At 35.4% G+C, this 26,876-nt stretch overlaps 1 protein-coding gene across 1 annotated transcript in view; it reads right to left on the minus strand.

The window, feature by feature from the left end:
• The window catches only part of LOC128556117 (E3 ubiquitin-protein ligase rnf213-alpha-like), a 76,258-nt gene extending 49,759 nt beyond the window's left edge, over positions 1–26,499 (minus strand). Inside the window, exons 1-9 of the mRNA XM_053540036.1 lie at positions 26,352–26,499; positions 24,699–25,373; positions 20,132–20,904; positions 15,186–15,226; positions 13,890–14,042; positions 12,948–13,180; positions 4,770–5,059; positions 3,672–3,928; positions 2,177–2,407 (exon numbers count right to left, since the gene is read on the minus strand). Of these exons, the coding sequence (XP_053396011.1) occupies positions 2,177–2,407; positions 3,672–3,928; positions 4,770–5,059; positions 12,948–13,180; positions 13,890–14,042; positions 15,186–15,226; positions 20,132–20,904; positions 24,699–25,350 (2,630 nt within the window). The 5' untranslated portion in view covers positions 25,351–25,373; positions 26,352–26,499. The remainder of the gene's footprint in view (positions 1–2,176; positions 2,408–3,671; positions 3,929–4,769; positions 5,060–12,947; positions 13,181–13,889; positions 14,043–15,185; positions 15,227–20,131; positions 20,905–24,698; positions 25,374–26,351) is intronic.
• Between the last annotated feature and the right edge of the window lie 377 nt (positions 26,500–26,876).

The raw sequence follows: 26,876 nt of genomic DNA on the forward strand, positions 1-26,876 counted from the left end.
AGCGGAAAATAAGAAATTGAACTAGATTGCTGTTTTTTTTTTTTAAACATATGTCCTTTAATCTATCTAGTCTTGATTAGGCATGTTTTGATAAGGAAATAGAACATTGTTATTAATGATGATATGTAGATGTTATATATAAAAATCAAAGGGTCGTAAATCAGCAAAATATTCGGCAGTAAAACCCTTAATATGTGTAACAAACCTTATTACTTATCATTCATATGAAATATCATTGAAATCCCTCTAACAGTATTAAAGAAGTAATCGGGACAAATTTTTTTAAAAAAAAAATCACTTTTTACCTTCACAAATCCGAGCGGGACGTGCCAACAATAGGCTTTGTATCAATCACTCCTGTGAAGTTTCATTGAAATCTGGATAGACGCAATGAAACGCGGACAAAAAACCTCTACATAGACTTTATAGATATAAATCAAAGGGCTATAACTCAGATCATATCTCACCAATGGTAGAGTAAAAGTAGTCCGGTTAGAATTATTAAATAACGACCTTTATGGCGTCTTTACTCCGCAAAACATCCGACCAGGACGTGCCTAAAACTATGCACAAATATATTTAATATTTACCATTCTTGTGAAGTTTCAACGAAGTCCGGCCCGGGTTTTAACAAGAAGTGTGGGACAGAAAATCTGCATAGACTTTATGTATATAAGTCAAAGGGCAATAACTATTGCAGCGGTAAAACACGTATGAAGTTTCCACTTTTCTCTACTTTATATGCATTATAAGGGTTAGTACTAGCTTTAAAGCGACCATGCCTTTACAAAATACAATCCGAGCGGGATAGGTTTTATGCCTTAGAAGATTCATTGAAACAAGGGGTTTCTGGGAATAAGCAAAAATGCAGTCATACAGACGGATGAAAGAACAGCCAGACATACGGCGAAGGCTAAAACAATATATCTATCATGAAGTAGGCAGATATTATTCAAATGAGAGTGTTATAGGTTTTAATCTTTTTGAATATTAGATTATTAGACAGTTTTTGCTTAGTCCAACAATAAATTGAAACTAACATTAAAGGCGCGTAAAATCATTTGATCTTAAAAAAGATAAATATTTATCGATGCCGCAGAAAATACTTGGGAAAACAACGTTCGATATACCCTTCATACGGCAAATTACACGCTGATGGAATCAACCGAATTTTTTTTCTACAAAATTCCAATTTAAGGTATCGGACCCCTAATAGTAATGATTTAAAAATGGCATTTGCTTGGTATATTCTTAAAGTTGACCATGTTTCGCACTGTGTTGCAAATTTTAAACAACTTTTACCGTGCCGTATTTTGTAAGTTTTGTATAATTTATGGAATTTCCTCAAGCTCAAGTAGAGACAAATTTCAATGTGATGGCCACTATCTAAAACGTTTGCAGAGAAGTCATTACAGCATTAATTTTGATAAAAGAAACATCAAACTGTTGTTAAACAATTATAAAACACAAAATAAAACTGTAAATATCATTTTTTCTAGGGTGCCTCAAGTAAACAGATTTAATGAGACAGAATTCTAACTCCAACATTGAAAAATTAAGGTCAAATCCTGTAGGTCTGTTTTGAATTTTGCTCACTTTATTTAAAAATAAACTTGGGGCAGAAGTAAAACCTACTTGCGTTTCTTCCACAATATGTAATCTAAAGGATGAAGGCAAAATAGAGAACTTTTACCGCATGTTACTCAGTATTTTTAAAAATGTCTAACTCTAACCCCTCCTGATTCAGAGGTAAATTCACTTTGAACAGCAAGAAATCGCTTATAAAATGAAACTTTTCCACTTTTGTACAATACATCCATAATAAGTCTTGAAAGAAGTAAAAACTTACTAGAAAAAAGGAAAATATGGAAAAAAATTTGAACCTACGCACCCCATGAAAATTGCTGTCAAAGTAGGTTTATGGTAGGAATTGGATACTCTTCAAAAAGGAGGTACTTTATTTCGGGTCCAATACCTTAATGTTGCTACTGCACTTAGCACTGTCATCGAATGATATGCTTTTGAATCAGTATTTCAATTGTATCTAACGCTAAACAGAGAGCGCCAACAATAACGTAAATATGCTGCGGTGCTTATATATTACTCATTAACTTTTAAAAAAAAATCATACTTCAGTCAACAGACTGAGGAAAAGAAAAGTCCATTACAAACTTACATTTCCCATCTTTTGTGTTGATGCGCCTTAAATTTTGCAATAGTATCTTGCACCCTATGCATGGTGCCCCACCACTTCGGCAAAGTGTCATCGTGTCTAGTGTTTTTATTCAATTGGTTGCAAGCTCCAGATAAAAAATGTATCAAAGGCATTGTATACAGCCAGGAGGGATCTTTTGACTGCTCTGTGGTCAATTTCCCCAGGGTTACCAACGCTTCTTTAAAGAACTCTCTGGAAAACAGTACTGGTTTTTTAACATATGTGTACACTTCGATGATGTATACACAATCGTCTTTTATTAATCAGCATATATTATTTTGATGCAACATTTTTTATTACACAAGGTAACACAACTTTAACAGATCTGCATTCATGCATAAAGGTGAAAGGTTACTTTTATTGCTTCTGTTATGTTGCTGTGATAAAATGCAATTTAAATTATTTTTCTTCAGTAAGTCAAGTAAGATTGTGACTGCCCATGTACTCTTTATCTTAATACATCAAGATGGCAAAATATTTCATTACTGGCTACAACATACATGTTTAACAAAGGTTCATAAATATGACCTTTCATAGACTTACGATTGAACTAAATCTTAAATGTGTATCATTTGATTAATCCAGGTTTTCAAAACATCAAGATATACTACGAAAATTCTGCCAATTAAAACGAAAGTGCCATTTGCTCGACAAGTTTTGCTAGACTTATTTGAAAAATATGGACCGCAAAGAAATTTTCATAAATGGAGTCTATGGGAACAATTTTTTCACACAGAAAAGAATACAATGAAGAGATTATTGACAATTCCCATTGTTGTAAATTTATAAACTACCTTTCAGTTGGTAAATACATTATACAGGTCATTGCGCTTTTTGTTAAGATATTTGCCTTTGACAAAAGAAATCCGAGAATTTTATGCCGATTATATGACCATTTTTGGATTGGTGTCTGTACTTTTGTTTTTATATTTAATCTTTATAAAGACAGAAAAGTTGTAGGTTTTATAAAGTATCTAGCTGTGATATTCCGTATACCCGATCCGGATTTCATTTATTTTTCACGGATAAATGACGTTACGCCATCACTTATTCTTTAAACATGCAGAACTGCCTTAAATGTTACATTCAGATAGGTTAATCGGTTAATGAATGATTTTATTGAAAGAGGGAGGATGGTAATTAATTATTCTAATACAGATATAAAAACTTTAAATACTCCTGAATATCAATATTCTTTATTTGTTTAGCCGTCATTATGTCATCCGGAACGCTACAATAACAGAAAAAATTTGCATGCCAGTTTAATTGTTAGAATGGCCTTACAAGTATTTGAAGCGAGATATATCGAAACGAAAACATTTGATAAACTATTCATTTCTATAGACAGTACTATTATCAAGTGTTTTCATAAATCTAATTAATTACAGAAATAAATAAATTATATCTACTTACCGATATTCTGTTTTAACTATTACTGATACCAAGTTATACTCACATTTTTGTGGGAAATGTTTGTTTTATAAACTCAAACTCTTTGCATGTCTTTTTGTCTGAGCTGTTTGCTATAAGGAATGATTTACACAGTTGCTGAGAAGTACTCATGGATATGTCTAACTTCATCTCCTTCCAAATGGTCAATAATGTCAGCTGTACTATCAATCGCCGTTTCCATTGCTTGTCCGTTTCTTGTGTTTGACGTTCAGGCAGTCTTGTAAAGACACTGAGTACTGGATCAAATAAATATTTACCAAGCTGAAATAAAACATGACCTTTGAGCATCTTATAAGTTTTCATGGAATACTTACATCACATGTGCGCTTCTATAGCAATGACCAACATGACAAACATGTTTCTTTGAGTTCTATATGTAAACACCATTAACAGAAATACGTTTCAAAGCCAGACATAACACGTGATAGTTATGAAATTTCAGCGGTCCCAAACTGTGTTCCTTAATGTTATATCGCTTTGTTGTGTATATTTTGTCCTTGTTTTTATTAATTTTAAATGTACTGACGTTATAAAATGTTGTATAACGATTCCAACGTTGGAACGTGGCGATTATAGTTTCGGATCGTTTCCCTTGACGTCGTAATGAACTTTGATTGAAATTGAATTGGTTGAAAGTACCCAAAGGGTAAGTAAATTTGTTTATGTCTGACAATGTGATAAATATATGATCGACAAAAATATATATCTAAAGTCATGCATGATTACAAAATCCTTTATTTTAGTCGAATTGTCTTTTGGTTATAACATGCTATTTGTCATACTGGAAAAGAGCTTGACTGTATCTAGCGTAAACTTGGTTTATATATATTGTAATTAAATACAGATGGACAGTTGTTAACTCTTTCCATTTGTAACAATGTACGTTACTACACAAACATTTATCTTGCGTATGCTTGCAACAGTCATGACTTCTTACAGACAGCATACCAGTTTCCGTAATGGGATAAAATAACGCGATGAAATAGCTGTGTACTTGTATCTCCAAAATAGATACTCTTTTCATCGTTCACCGAACATACTTATTACTTTTTAAGATTTCAGTTACAGTCCATGCACTATAAAATGTCATGTAAATACTCACTTCTTTTTTCATTTCATCCTTTGATTTAAAACATTGCCCGTCATTAACGTAGGTCTTCCACAGCCCGTGAATCAGACTTTCAGTCATCTCCCCTACATTAAGAATGGCGGCAGAAGCAGACAAGCCCGCACTTAAAACGGGTTGGATAACTTGCTCTCCAAATACCTGCATAGCTAGATTAGCATCATCTTGTAGCTTTAGATTTCGCAATACATGGTCATTTATCAAATTCACGAATATGCCTTTATCACTTTTTCTGTTTGCGATACCATCAAACTGATGCCAAATTGCTGAAATTCAAATTGATATTGTCATACTATTTCTTGAAATTTGATTTTAAATTTATGGTGAATTATGTTACTATGGAAGTGGTGGGGGTTATAGGAATGGTCTCCGTCCGTCCTTCCGTCCTTCCGTCCTTCCATCTTCCGTCCTTCCGTAACATTTTGTGTCCGCTCTGTATCTCCTAAACCCTTTGAAGGATTTTCATGAAACTTGGGTCAAATGATCACCTCATCAAGCCGATGTGCAGAACCCATGAGTCAGCCATGTCGGTTCAAGGTCAAGGTCACAACTCAAGGTCAAAGGTTTGAGCCTTCCATTTTGTGTCCGCTCTGTATCTCCTAAACCCCTTGAAGGATTTTCATTAAACTTGGGTCAAATGATCACCTCATCAAGACGATGTGCAGAATTGATGAGTCAGCCATGCCGGCTCAAGGTCAAGGTCACAACTTAGAGTCAAAGGTTTGAGCATTTAAACCCCTTGCAGGATAATCATGAAACTTGAATCAAATGATCACCTCATCAAGACAATGTGCAGAACCCATGAGTCAGCCATGTCGGTTCAAGGTCAAGGTCACAACTCAAGGTCAAAGGTTTGAGGCTACCATTTCGTGTCCGCTCTGTATCTCCTAAACCCCTTGAAGGATTTTCATCAAACTTGGATTAAATGATCACCTCATCAAGACAATGTGCAGAACTCATGAGTCAGCCATGTCGGCTCAAGATCAAGGTCACAACTCAAGGTCAAAGGTTTGAGCCTTCCATTTTGTGTCCGCTCTGTATCTCCTAAACCCCTTGAAGGATTTTTATCAAACTTGGGTCAAATGATCACCTCATCAAGACGATGTGCAGAATTGATGAGTTAGCCATGCCGGCTCAAGGTCAATGTCACAACTTAGAGTCAAAGGTTTGAGCCTTCCATTGTATCTCCTTAACCCCTTGAAGGATTTACATTAAACTTGGGTCGAATGATCACCTCATCAAGAACTCAAGAAGTCAGCTATGTCAACTCAAGGTCAAGGTCACAACTCAAGGTAAAAGGTTTGAGCTCTGTATCTCCTAAACCCCTTTTAGGATTTTCATGAAACTTGGGTCAAATTATCACCTCATATAGATGATGTGCAGATTTCATGGGTCAGCCATGTCAGTTCAAGGTCAAGGTCACAGCTAAAGGTGAAAGGTTTACCCTTTCACTATCCATACCAGTGGCGGGGGATTTAGCTGTCTTACAGACTGCCTTGTTATTATTGTGTACAACACCATTGAATATATCATTTATAAGAATAGGCGTTAAATCAAATTATGATGTTTTGTGACTTTTCTACATATCTGCGATATGTCACATGTTTAATTTAAAGCGCCCTTGAACGTATATTTCATTTGAAAAGGGCGCTCAACAAATCTGGTATAATAATTATAATAATAATAACAATAATGTTACTATATAATTTGTATTATATGTTTGCTCACAATTTCAATGTTTAACATAAGCATATATTAAATCCATCCTCCCCGTTTCTTCCTTAATATAGTTTTAGTAGTAATTCTTTATCATTTCATTTTGTGGTGAGGGTCATTCTAGACAGGCAGATATGATCAAGCTGAATGAAAACAAATTTGAATGGAAAAATTAGTAAAGGGGATGATGGATGGAGTAGTTAGAGGCAGCTATGATTTCAAACTTGCATTTCAGAGTACTAGTCCAGTAAAATGGTGTAAAAATACTTCAGAAAATGGGAAAAGCACAAAACTTGGTACATAACTACTTTAGGGCAAATCACTAAAAATGAGCATGAGGCCCACTCAAAAAATCCAATATGGCTGAAAAATCCAAGATGGCCGCCATGCATGTATATATTTTCAGAAATACCTAATATTATCTATAAAACTTCTATAGACACTTACAGTCATCAGTATAATTAGCTAAAATCACCTGTTTGAATAAATTCAAATATATTATATTAACAAAAATACCGTTCTTCCAACAAAAATGAAAAAAAGTTGTCTCCCTTGGATCAAATTTGCTATTAAGCAGAAGAAAAGCCAGACTACATTTATGGGAGTCAAAATTCAGTATATAATGGTAACTGGCATATCAATAATGTTTAAAATGGCAACAGTCCTGTGCAGAACTTTACAACAATTGTAAATTATTATAAATACATTCGAACTTGGTTAAATGGAACCCGCCAGGGCGGACAAAATGTATTCGAGTTATCGGTAGTTTGAGTGATCGAAGAATTTATCATAAAGGAATTTGGTTGGGACCTGATGATAGGTTCAAGTGAAGGATAGTGTTCGAATTATCAGAGTTTGAGCGGACGAAGTTTGTCTGCAGTGTGTATTAGTGAATAAATGACATGTGTTTCACTTTGTCATTAGTTTTCGCGACTCAGAAAATGTTAGTGTTGCTGTATTCATTTCAATTTATTTACACTAAGAGAACTATATAATTCATTAACTATGTTAGTGCGATAGACCATGTGAACATCCCTGGCCTGTCAGACCATCATGATTTCTTTGGGAAAAAGTCAGTACAGCCACTAATGCCTAGTCACTCTCAGACGAACACCATGCGTCCTGAAAATTTTGACGCGGTGGGGATGGGGTCAGACTCGAAAAATGTGCAGTTCTAAAGTTCATACTGCGCCCTTACAACATCCTTGCCAGGTTCTCACGGCGTCTAACACGATCACACTAATTTTCTTACCATGCGCATCTTCACGTCCAATGCGTTCTTACTACATTCTCAGTACGACCAGTCTCGCTCACCATGCTTTAACCATGCGCTTATCACCATCTCACTGCGTTCGTCGGCTACTTATAAATACTACGCCACGCGCCTCTGCAAGTTATATTGTGTCCGCATCTACACTCAACAACAATCGAATACAATATACGACAAGCCCCCGCCACCCCCACCCCCCGCGAAGAAATAAGAGCAGTCTTATAGAGAGGCCATGGTGGAAAATGCAAAGGCAGCGTGAAGGGTATACGAAGGTCCAGAAGTCCACTAAAAGCTGCCAGTGCTGCTGAGTCCATGATTATGTGGTAATTCCTGATGATGTGTGATCATACCCACCGCTGGTTGAAAATGAAGTGATGGGGAATTGGATCCAGTATTCATACTCAATTCTCAGAATCTGAAACAGACACGGTTAGAACCTGCTGCAAACGTGACATAGACATATTAAGCACCGAAAGAACGTATTGATAACCTAATGCGGTATTCTACAACGTGGCATGGACGTAGCATGGTCATAGCACACAAGCGTATATAAGTCGTAGTGAGAACTCCATTGACGTAGCAAGAACGCAATGACAACCCAGTGACAGCGCAATGAGCACGTCATGCAGTCTTTCCCGCCCACACCACGCTTGTACTATGTCCTACTAGGTTTTAGTTACATCATTACTACGTCTTTATTAAGTTCTTACTGCTTCCTGATTCGACCACGTCCTCACTACTTTTGTTTTGAACATGTCCAAAGTTCGACCGCGTCCTCTACACTCGTGGAGACCATAATTATCATGTTCTTATCGGTGTCTACTGTATTCCTTCTACATTGTACAAGTTCTTACTGCGTCCTGCCAGTTTTTAGGACTAAGTGGGGACGTGGCTGAGTGTGATGAGGGGTATAAATTAGGAGCATATTAAATCTATCATTTCTACAAAAAATGAGCTCTAATATCTATTTCTGGACAATTTTAGTGAAATTAATATATATTAGATAAGGACATATAAAATTTGAGTACTTGAGGATTTATCTAATGAGCACATGTATTCAAAACACAATTTTAATACCAATTTACTAGTTTTAAGACAACAAATATTATTTATTTACCATTTGTAAGGCTATGCCACTACCAGTTAAGCAGTCCAATGTAAGAATAACACTGCCTTTTCAAACAAAACTAACCAGTACAGCTCGCGCTTACTGGTGAATCAAGCTTTTAAATGCATTTTCTACATCTTCCTACAAACTAACTGTTCATATAATATTTCTGTGGTATAGATGGAGGCTTTCGATACTCTTCTTTACAACAAAACATGTCAAGTAGCTGATCAACCATCTGTTCACACAAAGATTAGGGCTATAGTGTGCATTCCTGCATCGTTTGCTACATCTCTCGAACATAATAAAAAGGGTTGCCCATTAGGTCGGGCATATATGGGGGTCAGATGTTCTATCACATTCCTAAAATTCCAAGTCAAGATAAATAAGGCTGACCAGAGGTATCTTTGATAAATTGGAACCTTTTTGGTAGTTTTTGCCTCAAGTACCTGAGTCACATACCAATAGCTCCTCAAGTGCATTTGCAACCTAGATAAAGGCTGTCGAGGAAGATGTAATTTGTCAAAAGTGCTGAAATGCTCTGCACTGCCTTATGCAAGTTAACTGAAGTTGTCGACAATCTCGTACTTGTGTGAACTGACACGAGTATCTGACATGAACCTTATTTCAGATTTCAGCTCACTGTGCAGAGTCATATATTTCATAGAATAGTTACTAAGTGTTGTCCGTGAAAGCAACTTTAATTTTTCAGCCTTACTCTTCTTCCTTACACAGTTAGCATAACATAATCAATGATTATGTGATCAATTTATTATGCAGATATTGTGACTGCGGGTGCATAATAAGGAACGTTGTTTCATTTGATCCTACTAGCCCATCGCTATAATCTATTCTTGCATTTCGAAGTCCCAAACCGAAAGGGGTAGTTGTTGTACTTGGTGTCATAGGAACTACAATTTTATATAGAAACTAAGTTAATTGACCTTCACATTCTCCATAGTACCTACCATCTATCAACAAGGTTTCATAAAGAAGTCTTTAGAATTTGCACTTTTGAAGTTACTGAAGAATCCGCCATTTGCGAATGATGGACGGACATACAGACGGACAAAATGATGTACAAAGGGAGAAAATAAGATGACAAGCATGTTTTCAATTTTTCCTCCTATCTATGTACACTTTCTCAAGAAACAATCTCTCCTAGATTTGAAGAAATGCAGGATGACACTTTTTGTCATATTTGTGCACTATTTGTTGCCATAGCAACAACATTTGTTGCCATAGGAACAAATTTAAATGTCCTGGCATTTTCCATATTGCCATCTATCCATGTACCATGTATCATGAAAAAATCTGCTGTAGTTTTAAAGTTATTTCAGTATCCCACTTTGCATGGCTGACATATTGACATGCATTTAGGGGCAACCCATAAGCCCCCTCTGGCTAAACACTGGTGGGGGAATAACAACAATGTTTCAATATGCTGCTGTGGAGGGAATGCAAGTAAAATAATATAATTTACATATAGTAAATCAAACATCCTTTAAAATATGAAAAAAACACAATGATAATATTAAACTGAGTTTTAAAGGCTAGATTTTAGCCGTTACCATGGAAACAGAAAGAAATTAATATCATTTGAATTGTAATTTTTGCATTTGATGCAAATTTAGGACTTCTTTTATCATATACATTTATATTTGGTGCATTCTGGGGATGAATGTAAATATAATGACCTTTCATTAGAATCTCGTCAGGTAAACAGGCCTTTTTTTATGCTGATTTTAGGGCCGAAATTCGGCCCCATTCCCCAATCTAAAAAGTATACTTTTTTCCCCACCTTGGCCAAAAATTCCCCATGCAAAAAAAAATGAAATTAGTTTTGATTTTCAGTCCTGATTTTAACAACTTTTCAGCAAATATATTCCTCCAAACAATGATTTCGCGACGTAAATTTCCCCTCCAAAAGGGACCTGGTACCCTTCCCCAAATTTACAAAAAAAGGGCTGGTAAATATTGAGTTTTGGTGGCCATTTTGGAAAATGGCCGCCCTATCGGCTATCTTGACAGATATCAAATGGGTCCCATGAAAAAAATGTTTTTTATGCTTTAATAAAAAGTTGTGCCAATTTTGGTGCTTTTCCCATTTTCTGAAGTATTTTGGCATTTTCTGTTACGAATTGATCGGACTATACTTTTATCTATTGTAAGAAAGGTCTACACAAACAGGCAAGATCATTTACATAATCTCTAACTTGAAGTGCAGTTAGTAAAACCCATATCCGTTTCCAATTCTGCATCTTTTCAGGGGACTGAGAGGGTACAGAACGAGAACATAACGTAAGGACTAATGCACCGGGACGAAAATACATGCACCGTCATACATGAGAACTCAAGTGTCAACTGAGAACCAGTCACTTATGCGAAAATGTATGTATAATTTGTACCTCCAGCTTCTAATGAAAACCAACGCAGTGTAACAAAATATATGCAACTCCGACGGAGTACGTAGCGATTTGCACACTACAAGGAGAAAACCTGCAAAACCTGTCTTGGTCAAATTTAAATCCAATTAGTGATAATGCCAAATTCCTCACAAAATCCAAACTAAATTTAATATATACAAAGAATATAAATCCTCTCTTCAAAGTGTTTTTAAATCCACAATGTTCATGTATATTCATCAAATGTTAAATGTTCAAACTGGTACTATCTTGCTATTAAGATCTTACATAATTTCTGCCTGTCCTCAAACAGCTTCATATTTAAAGTATCCACACGTCGAGCGGATTAGCTTGTGATTCATCAGTGCCGTCATAAAAAATACGACATTAAGTATGATATCATAAAGATTTCACGAAATATACAAGTTAAGATCGTAACACTGGGTCAAATAACAAAATCCCTGCATTTTTTATTTGATAATTATGTTTATGAATAATTTGCATAATGTAAGATTATTAGTTTAAAATACTTCTCAAAAGTCTGTTAAACAGAAACAAATATCGAAAAGTTCCTTTGGCGATGCAACACTTACTAACCATTGGGATAAATTGTAATAGCATATGGCCCGAATGACGTATTGAGCTGAAAATGTAGTACGGTAAAATGTGATTTTACATTGTTTACATTTTGCTGTCTAACTTGTTGAAAATAGTGTAAGTGCGAGGTTGGCATGCCCTAAACGCGTTTAAACCCACAGTTTTCTTTATATAGGTTACTGACCGTTCCAAGGCGGTGCCCCTATTTTCAACTTTTTTCTGTCTTTCGTATTTTGTATTACGTATGAAGTCTTGTTTGTTGTTGGCATATTCTTAGCATTGTCTTGTCTAACTTGTTGAGAATAGGGTACATGTAAGTGCGAGGTGGGCATACCCTAAACGCGTTTAAACCCTCCTTTATATAGGTTACTGACCGTTCCAAGGCGGTGTCCCTATTTTCAACTTGTTTTCTGTCTTGTATTTTGTGTTGCCTGTGTTGCCTTGTTTGATGTTAGCGCTTCTTTCCTCTTTCTCCTCACTCCCACTATCGCCCCATCCTTTCCCCTTGCTATTGCGCTCCCTTGTTTTGGCATCCCCCCCCCCCCCACTCTATGAGTAAGTTATCGTGTCCACCTTAATTTGCGCTGCCATATTCCTAAGGCGGTGCCCGATTGTTGTTTTTTCCTGCTTATATGAGTTTGTGTGCTTGTGCGTCTTTGTGTCTTGGGCGGTGCAATACAGTGTTGTTACATCTTACTTGTCTGTTGATCTGTTAGTTAGTTGTGTGTGGGTGTTTTTAATTTATCTGTTGTGATACGAGGCTTAATATGCAAAGTTGCAAAGCGATCTAATGAGAAAATTAATTATTTTTATTACTGCGTAACTATACAATACCAAAGACACTGAAGATAACAGTCAAAGTTTCTTCGACCAAAATGATCTTTTTTTCTGACACCATATTCATTTCAAACATTTTTTCACATAGCGTATGGCTTTTAAATCGTATCGTATAAAGTAGAAAACAACTCGCTTTTACATTTAAAAGTTACATGTACCTTTTACCAAAAGTAGTTATTAATAAGTGAAACAAACCACACATATCATTCACATACACTTACTTGATGTTTTCGAATCTACTTTGTCCCGCGGTACATGGAGATTTCTATCAAACAAAGGACCTGAACGCCCTTTGACGAAATAGTGTTCCCATAGACCATTCTTTTTTCCTTGCTTTTGTGGGGAATTTTTATCTAGTACGAAATACTTATAACATAGTTTGCTATCTCCAGTTACTTGATTCTGCGGCACATCAAGTATGTAAGTCATTTCTATGTATCCTGAAGTTAGTTCCCTAAAAATGTTGAATAGAAGTTTAAATCTTATTCGAAGTTATAACAAGAATCATTTATGAGTGAAATAATCATTTTATGGTGTTCAAATGTTCCAATACTGTTGACAAACGAATCTGAACGCAGAACTAACAAGCCAATATTTATGTTGGCATACTGCACTTATGTTAATTATTGTTTTTTAAATAGTTTTTCGTAGAACTTTAGGGCAAGGTTTTGTTCTTGTCCAGCACTTACTCTTAATCTCTTTCCAGATCAATATGCTGCGTCGGAGATCATTTGCATATTCAAATAACACATTTATACATATAATTTATCGGACAAAAACTCGTAGTTTCAGGCAAAACGTATTATGACTGGAGATATACATTCGTGCACATTCATATGAAAAACTATGATACTTTAGGTTTAAAATTAAAAACATGAAATCGAAGAAAATCGTTCGTTTTAAAGTATTTAAAACTCTTTAAAATTACTATTCTTTTGTATTTCAGATAGCGTCTTTCTCGACAGAAGGTTCTTTATTTTCAGTAACGCAGCTTAAATGTATTTGTAATGAAGTAGTGATGCACCGCCCAAATAATAAACTAGACCAGTTGTTATATTCTGTTAGGAATGTTTTCCAATAAGACAAACTTATAGTAGAAATCACATGCAGAGTATTCATTTAAACAAAAAAAATAGTTATGTAAACCAAAACAAGTGTATTACCTGACAAAATCCATTTGATGTCTGTAAGGTTGACGGTCATCCGAATATTTCAGCCGTATTACAACTTTGTCCATATTGTTATCAAAGTTAAAGTCTGGTGATATCAAGACATGAAACTGTACTTTAATCATTTCTTCAGTATCAATCGATATTCTGCAAAACATTGAATGATTCAGGTTGACGCTGTATGGTAGGTATAATTATTACATATTATAAGATTTAGGTGCAGATGGGAATATCCGGCCTCCAGGGTAACTGTTTAAAGCGGTAACGAGGCTCAGTAAACAGTTATCCGAGAGCCGGATATTCCTATCTGAACCTACAGCCAGTGATAGAATCTTTGTCTTGCATACCATATTCAAGTAATAATTGTAGAAATAAAATCAAACGAATGATTTTCTTTTAGAAATATTTACTTACAGCAGCGTATTTAAACAACGTCCGTAAACAGGAAAGACGTCATGACGGTTCAAAGACAAATAACAATGTTAAGTTCCAGTGTTGTTTTATCACTTGCAGCGTAACGCTTTATTCTTAATAAACTTACGTTTTCTTTTGAATAGAAAAATATACTATAGGGAACAAACAGGAACTATCAAGTTATTTGATATTTACTCCGTTGTATGAAATAAATTTTAAATTACTACATAAATCTTCTACGTATATGTAGTTCGCAATACGTCATTTACAGCACGAGAGTCATATTACACCACGGGGTGTAAGACGGAGTTTTCCAGCACCTGTGAAAACACCGGAAATCCCCGTCAAGAATCATTTGTAAACTCCATAAAGATACAGTGGAACATGAAACGTCAATATTTTTCATTTTGATATTCACATTTCATATCGGGTGCGTGACGTCATTTGTGACGTCAGTTTCATGCTTGTCGTTGCGTTTAAAAGTTCTTTAACAGCGATATTTTCAAATTTACCCAGTATAAAGGACACATCTATATCATTTATATAATAATTATAGGTTTAGTATGTGTATGTTATAAAATGATTATTAGATTTAGTCTTTAAAGACTTCGCATGGGTGCGTTTACTAGAGGAAATGTTCTTAAGCAAGTTGAATATTTCGGTATTTCAATGGTCGTAATAATTCAAATGGTCCATGCAACGCCTTTTAATTTTGCTAAGATCAAAGTGGAGTTGACGATATACTGCAGGTTTTTCTGATCAGCAATTAAAAAAAAGTAAAAAGGAATTAACCCCCTCCTCCCCCCAAATAAAAACAACGAAATTCAAACAACCAACCAAACAACCAAACAAACAAAACCAGCAAAGGAAATCTACCTGTCTGATGTACGTTTACTTTCGTCAGGAGTACGTTTAGGCTGCAAAAAACAACAACAATTATACATTTATTTATTCTGCACGTTTAAAGTATTTCTATCATTATGTTAGATGAAAGCAATCAGCAATATTTAAAGATATTTGTCCATAGTTAAATGGAAGAGTAAAATATTTCGTTAACTTCTATTCGAGATTTTTTATCAAGATATAGATAGAGATTTTTGGTACCTAAAAATTCAAATTAATCTTTTCATGACTTTTTTTCAGTGTGAAATGATAGCACCCCCTCTGTACTCCCCCTCTTTCTGTTGCGACCGATCAAAACAATAAGCTGACCGCTAAAAGTTGGACAAAACTATTTTAAAGTCATTAGTATGCTATGTTGGTGTGTATATTTATATTTTATTGGAAGCTGAACATGATTTGTTTCTTTATATAATGTGTTAGTTTGATTACAGGCAAAATTATAGCAATTATCACGGAATTTTTCCAGAAATTATACATTGTCGGCGTCAAAAGTACATATTTTCTTGCTTGAAGAGTAATCTACATATAAATACCACTGTTTCGTTGATAAAGAAACAATACTAGTATGGTAAAATTAAATGAAATCATTGCTAAAATCTCCAATTTGTTTATAACCGTCAATGAAAGATGAATCGATGTGATGTCCTGACTGAATGCATGTTTGCTTGCAGTAATGTACAAATGTTTGCGACGTTCGCAAAAAAGACTGTATGCCTGTTAGCAATTGACTTATATATTAAATATTGGCTTTTGCCTTGCTCTTGTAGTATTTCTTTTTAGTTATAACCCGCAAACGAAGATTGAAGGAGAGGGGTATATAGGAGTCACAATTCGTTCTGTCTGTCTGGTCTGTTTGTATGTCTGTCCTCATAAATTTGGTCCTGCTATTACTTCCTACCTCTCTCAAATGTTTGCGACGTTCGCAAAAAAGACTGTATGCCTGTTAGCAATTGACTTATATATTAAATATTGGCTTTTCCCTTGCTCTTGTAGTATTTCTTTTTAGTTATAACTCGCAAACGAAGATTGAAGGAGAGGGGTATATAGGAGTCACAATGCATTCTGTTTGTCTGGTCTGTTTGTATGTCTGTCCTCATAAATTTGGTCCTGCTAGTACTTCCTACCTCTCTCAAACTTCACACTCACATAGGCAATATGTAGTTAATGCCCGTCCTCTTCTTTTTCTTTTCTCTTCAAAGTCAATGTCACACTTAAGCAGTCGAAGGTAAAAAAGGGTCAATTTTTCGTGTCCGTGCCTTATTTCCTTTACGCATTAAGGGATTCTGAAATAACCTGGCACAAATGTTTAACATTATGAGACAAATGTCGCATACAAGACACAGTTCCCTAGCTCCAACGTATATGTCTAATGTCAAAAAATAGTGTCGGTTCATTTTCCGTGTCCGGGCCATAACGTCTTTGTGCGTGAAAAAATTCTGAATTAACTTGTTACAAATATTCACTATCATGAGTCGATGTGTAGCGCATGAGACACATGGGCCCGTCCTATCAAACATAATACGAGTAAAATTGATCGTAGGTCAAAACGGTGTTATCTGTTTTCTTGAAACATGGACACAATATACAGAAAACATGCTACCTGCCCTGCCCGTGGGCCTTAACATAAAATCTTGAACTCGTGAAATTGGTAACGTGTTTTGTTACTGGTATCAGCAAGAGTGTACCGACAAAATTTTGGTCGTACGATACGTTAAGATGTCTGTTAAGACCGGCTCAAGCCGGTCCCTTGATCCAAGGTCAAGACCACAAAATATCATACGGGCATTTACTACGTTTTGCCCTCTATATGTGTACAGTGAAGTTTCAAGGTAGGTGCAATAGGTTTTAAGAAATCGGCGGACAGACAGACAGATAAACGGATAGACGGACGGTGGTAAACCTATAGTCCCCTCATGTCTCACCACCTCGACTTTTTGAAGTCGCCAGGAACATTTCTTCGCGTGACTTCCATAGGGAATCGACAGAAGGTAATTTCTTGCGTGACATACTAGGGACCCTGTGTGTTATTTCGGTTTTCTAATTCTATATCATAAGAGTATTTGTCTGTCTAACCAACAACTTGTATGTAAACGATTTGGAAGCATTCAATTGCATTATATAATTAGGTAAGTCACAGACCCCCAAGTCATGGATTAGTACATGCATAGCACGAGGGGTTCAACATTAAATGACATTTTATAGGGAGAGAGTTTCTAACAAAGCTAATAGCTTCCTACTCAATCCTCTATGTTAATATATATAATATTGTAACAACTGAAACTAGTGCTATCACTAAAGGTGATGAATGTACCACCCGCATGCAATGACACAGTACATTGCAATTTGACGCACCAAAGATTGCATAATTATGTGGACTGTATGTATATAGACTGTATGTATACAGTATAGTAACAAAAAACAATTTTATTTGGATTTATAGTCGCACCGACACATGATAGGTCATATGGCGACTTTCCAGCTTTAATGGTGGAGGAAGACCCCAGGTGCCCCTCCGTGCATTATTTCATCACGAGCGGGCACCCGGGTAGAACCACCGACCTTCCGGAAGCCAGCTGGATAGTTTCCTCACATGAAGAATTCAACGCCCCGAGTGAGGCTCGAAACAAAGTCCCATAACTATGCAGAATATTTATCTAAAAGAACATAACATGCACCATGCACAACTAGGGTTGGTACAGATCACTTGTGTGAAGTTTCATTAAATTGTGTGCAAGGGTTCGGAAGATTAGGCGCGCACAAGATTGCAGATGCAGACTGTATGCACATAGTATGTTAACAAGAAACAAAGTCCCATCACTCTGCAATTTTTAATGTTGAAAGAACCTAACATGCCCCATGCACAACTACTGTTGGTACTAATCACTTGTGTGAAGTTTCATTAAATTGTGAGTAAGGGTTCGGAAGATTAGGCGCGCACAAGATTGCATATGCAGACTGTATGTACATAGTATGTTAACAAGAAACAAAGTCCCATAACTCTGCAAATTTTGTTGTTGAAAGAACCTAACATGCCCCATGCACAACTACTGTTGTTACTGATAACTTGTGTGAAGTTTCATTAAATTGTGTCAAGGCGATGAGGAGAGATGGTGCGCACAAGATTGTGTCTACGGACAGACAGACAGACAACCTGAAACCAGTATACCCCCCGCCCCCTTACTTTGTTGTCGGGGGATACAATTTTGATAAATAAAATATTGTTTAAACCAAACGTAATTTCTTTCAAAAACGCAACAGCTATGCAACATCTTATTTACATATATTTATGGAATATGCATGCTTATTTCAGAAAACAACATGGATTATTGATTGCAAAATATTTTAAAATGATCCTGTAAAAATATATGAAGCGAAATTGACATCTCATGTATTGCCAGTTTTTCATTGATTTTGGGATTTCAACAATTATAGTCTACATCAAAAGTCTGTGCAGCTAAATAAATTCAATTGAGTATAGTGTAAGTTTAGTCTACTTTCAACACTTTGAAAGAGCCTGTAACGAACTGTCTTTCGGTAAATTTCAAATCGAAGACAAGCCAAGAGTCTAAAACTCCTGTAAAATTTCTGAGAGACAGAGAATGACATGCTCTTTATTATAGGCTTACCAAAACTATACCGAAACTTGACCTGAAATAAGTTATTAAAGATTTCATAATGTAAAGAAACCCCTACAACATTTTACCATCAATATTTTTCACTCATGAATGCACACAATTCATGTTGATATAGTTGTAAATGAGGGGTCCCAACAAAAATCTGTTTTTAAGTTGTGGAAAGGGATTAAGTTGTAAATTAATGTGAACATCAGAAGTTAACCGCTTGTCTTGTTTACAACAATAAATAAAACACCTTATAGTTTGTTTAGGGTTGTGGACGTGTAACGAAAATCGTCAAATTATGTATTCGCAATTCATGCTCTTTCATCAGATTACGTTCTTCATGGGAAGCAATTATTGTGTTAAGCAAATGTCACATTGCTTACAAATACATAATTACACAGGCATTGCAGAGAGTCATTATCGATCCACTACCTTAAAATTATAATTACATCTGAAAACTGTGACATAAAGCATAAAAAACACCTTCAAAATGATAATTTGAACTGACGAATATAACAACAGTAGCTAAAAAGTCAAAACTTTTCATCTGAGGTAACAATTTTTTACTGTCGTAAATTTTCTTGAAAGGAATTTATGCATTATTTTGTTTTATTTTGATGCACTTCTTTCTAGCGGAGCCTCAGACCAATTTATAAAATAACTGTTAGCGTAAGCCAAGAGAAAAGTGTGCATGTTGTATATCGAATACAAGGAGTTTTGAACAAATGTAGGTCAGTTGTTGGGAAAAGGTCATATTTAGTTTTCCTTCACCTGTGACCACATTTTTATGTTGGCTTCAGTTGATTAGTGAATACAGAGTTGTTTGCCTTAGATTTTCTTGGTTAAGTACCATCTCTAATGTAAATAATGAAAGGTCTAATAACAAAATAAGAACAACTCTCTACTGCAACTTCAAGTCGTTTAAATTGAGCTATATTCTTCATATCTTTAATTATAATTATGATAAAAATATGTTGGTTTTGAAAATATGTTTAACAACAGGACTAAATTGGAAAGTTATAAAAATGTTTCATTTGATACAGTACATGAGAAAGAAGGCAAGAAGAATGTTTAAAACAAAATACCAAACCTGCTGTGAGTACAGTAACAGTATAAAGACCTTTAATTTAATTTTCTACATTTCAATTTAAAAAAAAGCATTTTCAAGCTGTTATGTTATATCACTTGAGTCGGCTAAAATATCAAACTTTTATTTCTAAAGTCGCTTATTATTTTCCTTTATGTAATTCAGATTCCGTATAAGTTTTCAAACATTTTTGATACGGTAATAATACTCACATCTTTGCCACGTGGTTTAGAATTGGGTCTCTCAGCTGGTGTTTTCGTTTTACTTCTGGTTTCCCTCTTAGTTTTGTAGCCGCCGTCAACATCAGTCCCATCTTTGTCAGATTTCGTTGCTTGACTTGCCGTATACTGTGCATCATTGTTGAGTTTGTCCAGTGTTTCAGCTTCCGAATGAACACCCTTTTGTGCTTGTTTTTCTTGGTTCTTACTGGATCTATTTTTATCATCATCATTTTTTGTTTCTAATGATTTATCATTTTTAATGTCACCTTCAAACAGACTACACTGATGAGTAGCACGCATTTCGGGTGGGTTTTCAGAATGTTGCGTCTTCGTTGATTTCCCCGTACCAAATACCATACCGGCATGTTGTTTTGGATTCAACGACTTATCAGCGTTTGATGTCGTCTGGGAAAGTTCAAATCCGTCTTCCCGCACATATTGTCCGTGCTTATTTACAATCTCTTCATCCTTGTCTATTTCTGTCTGAAGCTTTTGTCGCTTAGCATCTGTGTCCTTTTTATGCTTCCTTTTATTTTTCTTTCTTTTCTTTTTCTTTCCTTTAATTTCCGATAATTCAGGCACAGCACTCTCAGCTATTTCTTTTTCATCTCCCATTTTAGTACTTTCAGTGTCAGTATCCGAGTTTGATGTATTGCTGTCCTTTACCGCGGTACAAGTAGCGTCATCATCGATAACATCTTTACTTTCATCTGTGTCTGTCAGCTGTACACGGTCCATTTTTTCTGTCAAATGACCTGAATCATCTGCAATGTATGTTTACTATTTAACAATGTAACAACACGTTGGTATATCTTAATTTGATAGTTCTCATAAAAGATTGTTCTTTATCATTTTTTATTTTAATCTTACATTTGTTATTCTGTATAATATTTTCAGTTAGCTTGGTATATCAACTATAAATATTTAATATTTAAACAATCCTGCATGCATCTTTGAATCGTATAACGCTCACTCTAAATAACGTTCCCCGATGAGCTGTAGTACTGCATACCGCTCCCACCCGAATCATGCTCCTCGGCTGCTTTACATGAAGTGGATATATACTCCATTCGCATAAAAGTAAAAGCTTGAATAAAGTCAAGAAATAAATGACAAGTTTAAATCCCAGCTTGAATAAGAACAAGACATATATAGGAAAATAATATTAAAAATCATCATCATCATCATCATCATCTTAATAATAATCATAATCATCATCACCACCATTAAAATTCTCATTAACTTCTTCTTCTACGTCTTCTCCTCTGTAACTACACTTCACTGTATAGTTTTGGTATATGTCCAGTTCATAGAGTTTTATGTTAAATATGTATGGTTTGTAATTGAATAAAAAAGACGAGAATAGCTGAGCGAGGGTACGATACGCCGAATGACAGTAATTAAGAAACAGTGCTTTTCTGCACGGACCAGACAAATGCTTCGAAGGCCCTAACATGATTCCACAGAGATTCTTTTGTCGAAATCAGACTTGAAGGACGTGGCGCTGAGGACGACACTGACACCGTTGTAATATAACATCTTGTTCCATTGAAAAATGACCCTCTCATCTTATTTAAAAAAATGAAAAAGAAACAAGTTAAAATTATAATACATTTGACTCCGATAGAATTTTCAAGTTTAACATTATCTCTGGCGGGTTATTTTTTAACAAGGTCAACCAAGACGAGGCATGATGTTTGATAACATTCATGGCAATTTTTCAAAGAAACGTTCTAGAAAATGACAATAACGACTGTGATGATAATGATGACGACGACGGTGATAACGATGACGATGTTGATATCTTGCACGAGCTTGTCAAATTATGTTAATCACCACTGAGCTATGATGCTTAAAGCGTAACGTATTTCGACTAGCTTAGAAGAGTATGTACATGTCTTCCGCATAAGGCTAGTGGGAAGTTTAATGCGGAAGAAGAGTACTCATAACGCTCCTGGATAGCTTTATGCGGATGTGAATTACGCTTAACACTCCCCGGAGAGCTTTATCTACGGTAGAGCACAGTGCACGTATAAAGTTTGCAGCCTAGTTATGAGCTCTAGATTGTACTATTACCAAACCTATGAAGAAGTCGATGCATTAATGATATTATATCTCCTTAAAGTTCCTCAAGGCTTTAACTTTTATGTTAAAAACAGACAAGCAGGCCCGGATCCAGGGTCGGGCCAGGAGGGGGGGGGGGGGGGGGGGTGGGGGGGGGGGGGGTGTGTGACTTACACTCCTCAAAATCGCACCCAACTATTTTGGCAAAGGAATAAAAATTTCTCAAAATTTAGACCCATAAATGCACCAGAGGCCACAACTTCATGCCTGTATTTCAGAAATTTCCACGGGAAGACTCTTCTAACACCCCAACAGGAGGGAGGTTTTCCCCTCCTGAACCTGAAAATTTTGACCTAAAAATGCACCAGAGGCCACCATTTCATACCTAAATTTTAAACATTTCCAGGGGGAGTCTCCCTTTAAAACCCCACACAAAAGGGGGATACTCCCTCCCGTACCTCAAAATTTATACCGACAAATGCACCATGGCCTGCCATATCATACTTATATTTCAAAAATTTCCAGGGAGAGACCCCTTGATCCCCTCTAACACAAGGATGTGTCCCCTCCCGTACCGACCTCCACTGGCGCTATGCTCCTCGCCGATTACGCCTTCGTTCCAAATTGGTGCCCCTTACCCCCACCCCCACCCTATCCCCCTAAATCATTTTTTTCTGGATCCGGGCATGATAAAGTAGAAGTCCAAAAAGAGAATTTACATAGATGGTTAGAAAAACACTATTTTCAATATTACACATAAACTGATACAGGCAGAGCCATAAAGGGGCTTATGAAGTCAATGGATTCGATAATACTTCCTACTATGTTAATCAAATATTCGTGAAAACAATTACTGAAACTATGATTTAACACAAAATAACATTTTATATTCATAAGGATGTGACAGACACATCTAAAAAAGGCATTATGACCCTATGATATGTATAAAGATAAAAACCAAACAATCGTTAGGTTTATAAATACATTGTTGCGTGTTTCCGTTTAGTGAATGAATTGTATTTGTGTAACTTTACTCCTGACCGTCGTATATAGTTACATTTTACTATTTGCTAACCTTCACTTTAGAAGGAAAATATCGTATATATACAATAATTTCTTTACCAACTTGTCCGATAAGAAGCAACATACACTTTAAAATTATTATTACCTTTTTGATAAACAGTTAAATCTATATCGCTTCCTTTTAAAAGGTTAAGCGTCATAAGCGCGTGATCAGCGCGTGACATGTCTCTGTAATGACAACTTTAAATTCAATACAATATCGAATTACATGTAGTTTTTCAGTTGTATAAGTGGACATTTTCTGAAAATATGATGGGAAATTCCCGATCATTCACTGTGTGCAACTGTCAAACACCGAGTATACATTTTTAGAAAGTAGTACACGGATATTTTTTGAAAATGTATACCTGATTATTCAACATATGTCAAAGACTAGGTAAACATTGATTAACTAGTAGTACATGGAAAGACCAATCATACACTATGAGTAAACATTTAAGTATCATTCTTTGGATGAATGGTCATTAAAATCAAAAGTATTCAGTCACTGTTTAAAAACACAGCATCTGTTTCTTTTTATAAATTATTCATAAAATTTGGAGATCTAAAAATAAATGGCAGTTTTTCTTCTGTTCTTGCCCATCAGACTTAATTCTGTTTCTTGACAGTTTACATAACCATATAAGTACCGCATTTAACGGAAATGTCATTATAGAATTTGTTTTGCGTTTGTTTCTGTTGAGTTTAATGTCACATCGACAGCATTATATGGCAATTTTTCCAGCATTGGTAAAAAAAGAACAGCAACGTGTATTATTGTGTCACGGGCGGCACCTGAGTAGAACCACGACCTTCTGTAAGTCAGCTAGATGGCTATTCAACACCCCGAGTGAGGTTGGAATCTACATCGGTGAGGAGCAAGTAATTCAAAGTCAGCGACCTTAACCACTTAGCCACAAAGGTTACAGAATTAAAGTTATACATAAATATTTACCATTGGCATAAGTCATTGCGTTTATCGAGGTATAAGCTACAGTGTCATGACCTTTTTTCGGTGAATCAAGTCAAGTTGGAGATATTATATACACATTTCGGTGATAAATGCATTATCAAATATCATTTAAACATAGAATAATACACTTATAGACTAAATTTGTTGACAATATATAGCTTTAGAGGAATTTGGATTAATTAAATGAAATCAGCATTACGATACAGTATTTATATTATATACCATCAATATTAAATAGAAAAGTTTTGATTTTTATCATAAAGATTTACGAGTCATTATCGATTCATTGAATCAAATAAACGGGTTTCAATAGGGTACATAATATATAAATTATGACTTAGTTTACACCTTGGTAAGAAGTCCACGCTGACAAAATGCTGTCGGTGTGACGTTAAACTAAACTAAGCTATCACATACACAAGCACACAACAAGTTAATGTGAATTGATGTTAAACAAACCTTCATTTAAAGCACTCACTGACGTCTCCAGTGCCGATTGCGACTGTTTCGCAGATTCTAAATACTCAAGATTCGTAAGACTTGTTTGAATGCCTTTCAGAAATTCACCTGTGTCTTTTAACATTTTAAGTTCTTTGACTGCCTCATTCATATCAAGATCAGCGCTAGCAATACTGCTCACTAGTTTCATCAAAAAGTCCTTTTCATTATCATTCAGTTCCATTGCATGACATAATACTGTGATAGTTACAGACAGATCACTCCAAATTGTTGTAAATTCTCTTCCATCTATAGCAGCGTCGGCTTGGTGGGCGGAAACCATATCTTGCATATCTCTTAGCTTTACCACCGATGATATATCACCAGCAGTGAAATATGACTTCAAAAATTCAAGAATTATGAACGATAAAAGAGAAATGTCCCATTTGGATATGTCAGTTGAATCTGGTGAAGGTGGGTATAAAATATCCCGTTGGATCTTTGAAATGAGATTCGAGTTGCATATTGTAGATCTGTTCTCTTCCAGGAACGTCTCGAGTTTTACATTTCGTTTCTGAAGTCCTTTAATGACTACTTTCCTGAGCACTTCGGTACCGCCCTTTACTAGCAGCAGTATAAACCTGATGTAATACTCGTTTTCAAGTGTAAACATTTTGAAGCCTATGCTAATTATCTCTGAAGTGTAAAATTTACTTCAGTTTATTTACTCTTTATGGCATTATAGAAATTAGTTTTGCTTAAGGAGAAGGTTCACTTTCGCCCAAAACTGGCCTAAATACTGAATATGTCTAAATGCAGCAGTTTCAACAAAGTTTCATTCACCAAGGAGTATTGTTTTATCAAACTGCATGCAATATTCTACAATTCATTCGTTATCGAAGAAAAATATCTGACATAAATGGAAGCGCTTTTAACATTACAGGTATGGGAAACCTTCAGTTTTTAACCAATTTATCTAACTAAATCTGAAATTTACAATATAGGCACAGCTGTCGACCACAAACAAGTTGTGACCATAAATTCTGTGAAAGAAGCTGAACCTTTGGTCAAAATGTTTTTGTGGTCCTTGACTATGCTCACCACTAAATCACTTCTCTGTGACCTCATAAATATAGCAAAAATGTCCATTTTTTTAAAAAAAAAATCGATGCTTTCAGCATTATTCAGTGACATGTTATGGGCGATAATAACTGATATGTTTCAAGACAGCTCCTTCACTATACAAGATAAACATTTTGGTAAGAAAAAATGTATATTTTTCACAGTTATCATCAGCTTGAAAATGTTCAAAATTGTGTAGGCCATACAAGGCTTAAGTGAACCTTGTCCGTTCTTCAATCATAAGTTAGTACAAAAGAAATGTTAATAAAGTGTTAAAACTGCAACTAAAACTGACGTGTGAAGCAAAAATAATATGGATTTATTATTCATGTAAGATAATAATCTGTTTTAATCCTATTACTAGTCACTCGGTATATATATATAGACTTAGGTCTGTGAGTTCATAGATATAATTTTATACTATTGCTAGTGCAGAACAAAAGCAGTATCTAATTATTGTTAAGACAGACACATGCTACTGAAACATTTTTTATTTTCTTGATTGAAAAGTGGCAAAACGCTTGATAGTTCATCAACAATTAAAACAGTTACCTTAAACAAAGAGGCAAAACCCTGAAATAATTAATCCTTCTCCTGTGAAATACCATTTACTGTTATTTCAACTGTAACTGCGGCATAACAAATACATTTTCAGAAAATTTAAACTATCTTATAAATTCACTGTGTCTAACGCGTACCTTAACTGCAATGTAGAATTCAAAATAATCACTCGTCTAAATATCATTATGATTATAAACATACATACTATTCGTGTATTGTTCCAACCAATATTCACATATATCTTGCCGCAGTGGCTGCTCATACTAAATGACCTGATACTAGTACTAGTAGTCTGCCCGTTTGATGCGCTTTAATGTGGATGGGTGGGGAATCATGATGTCTGTCTACAGCATAAATTTCAGTGAAGCAGCTCTAAATATTAAGCAATGTGCTCACGGATGCAAATTTAATCCGTCGTTTTATGACTGAGAAAACATTAAAGGACAATCAAAGCAAAGAAACAAATAAATAAACAAACATTCATTTATACCCCTTTATTTAGAATCAAACTTAAAT

Source organism: Mercenaria mercenaria, chromosome 4 (assembly GCF_021730395.1).
Source record: "Mercenaria mercenaria strain notata chromosome 4, MADL_Memer_1, whole genome shotgun sequence".
NCBI lineage: Eukaryota > Metazoa > Mollusca > Bivalvia > Venerida > Veneridae > Mercenaria > Mercenaria mercenaria.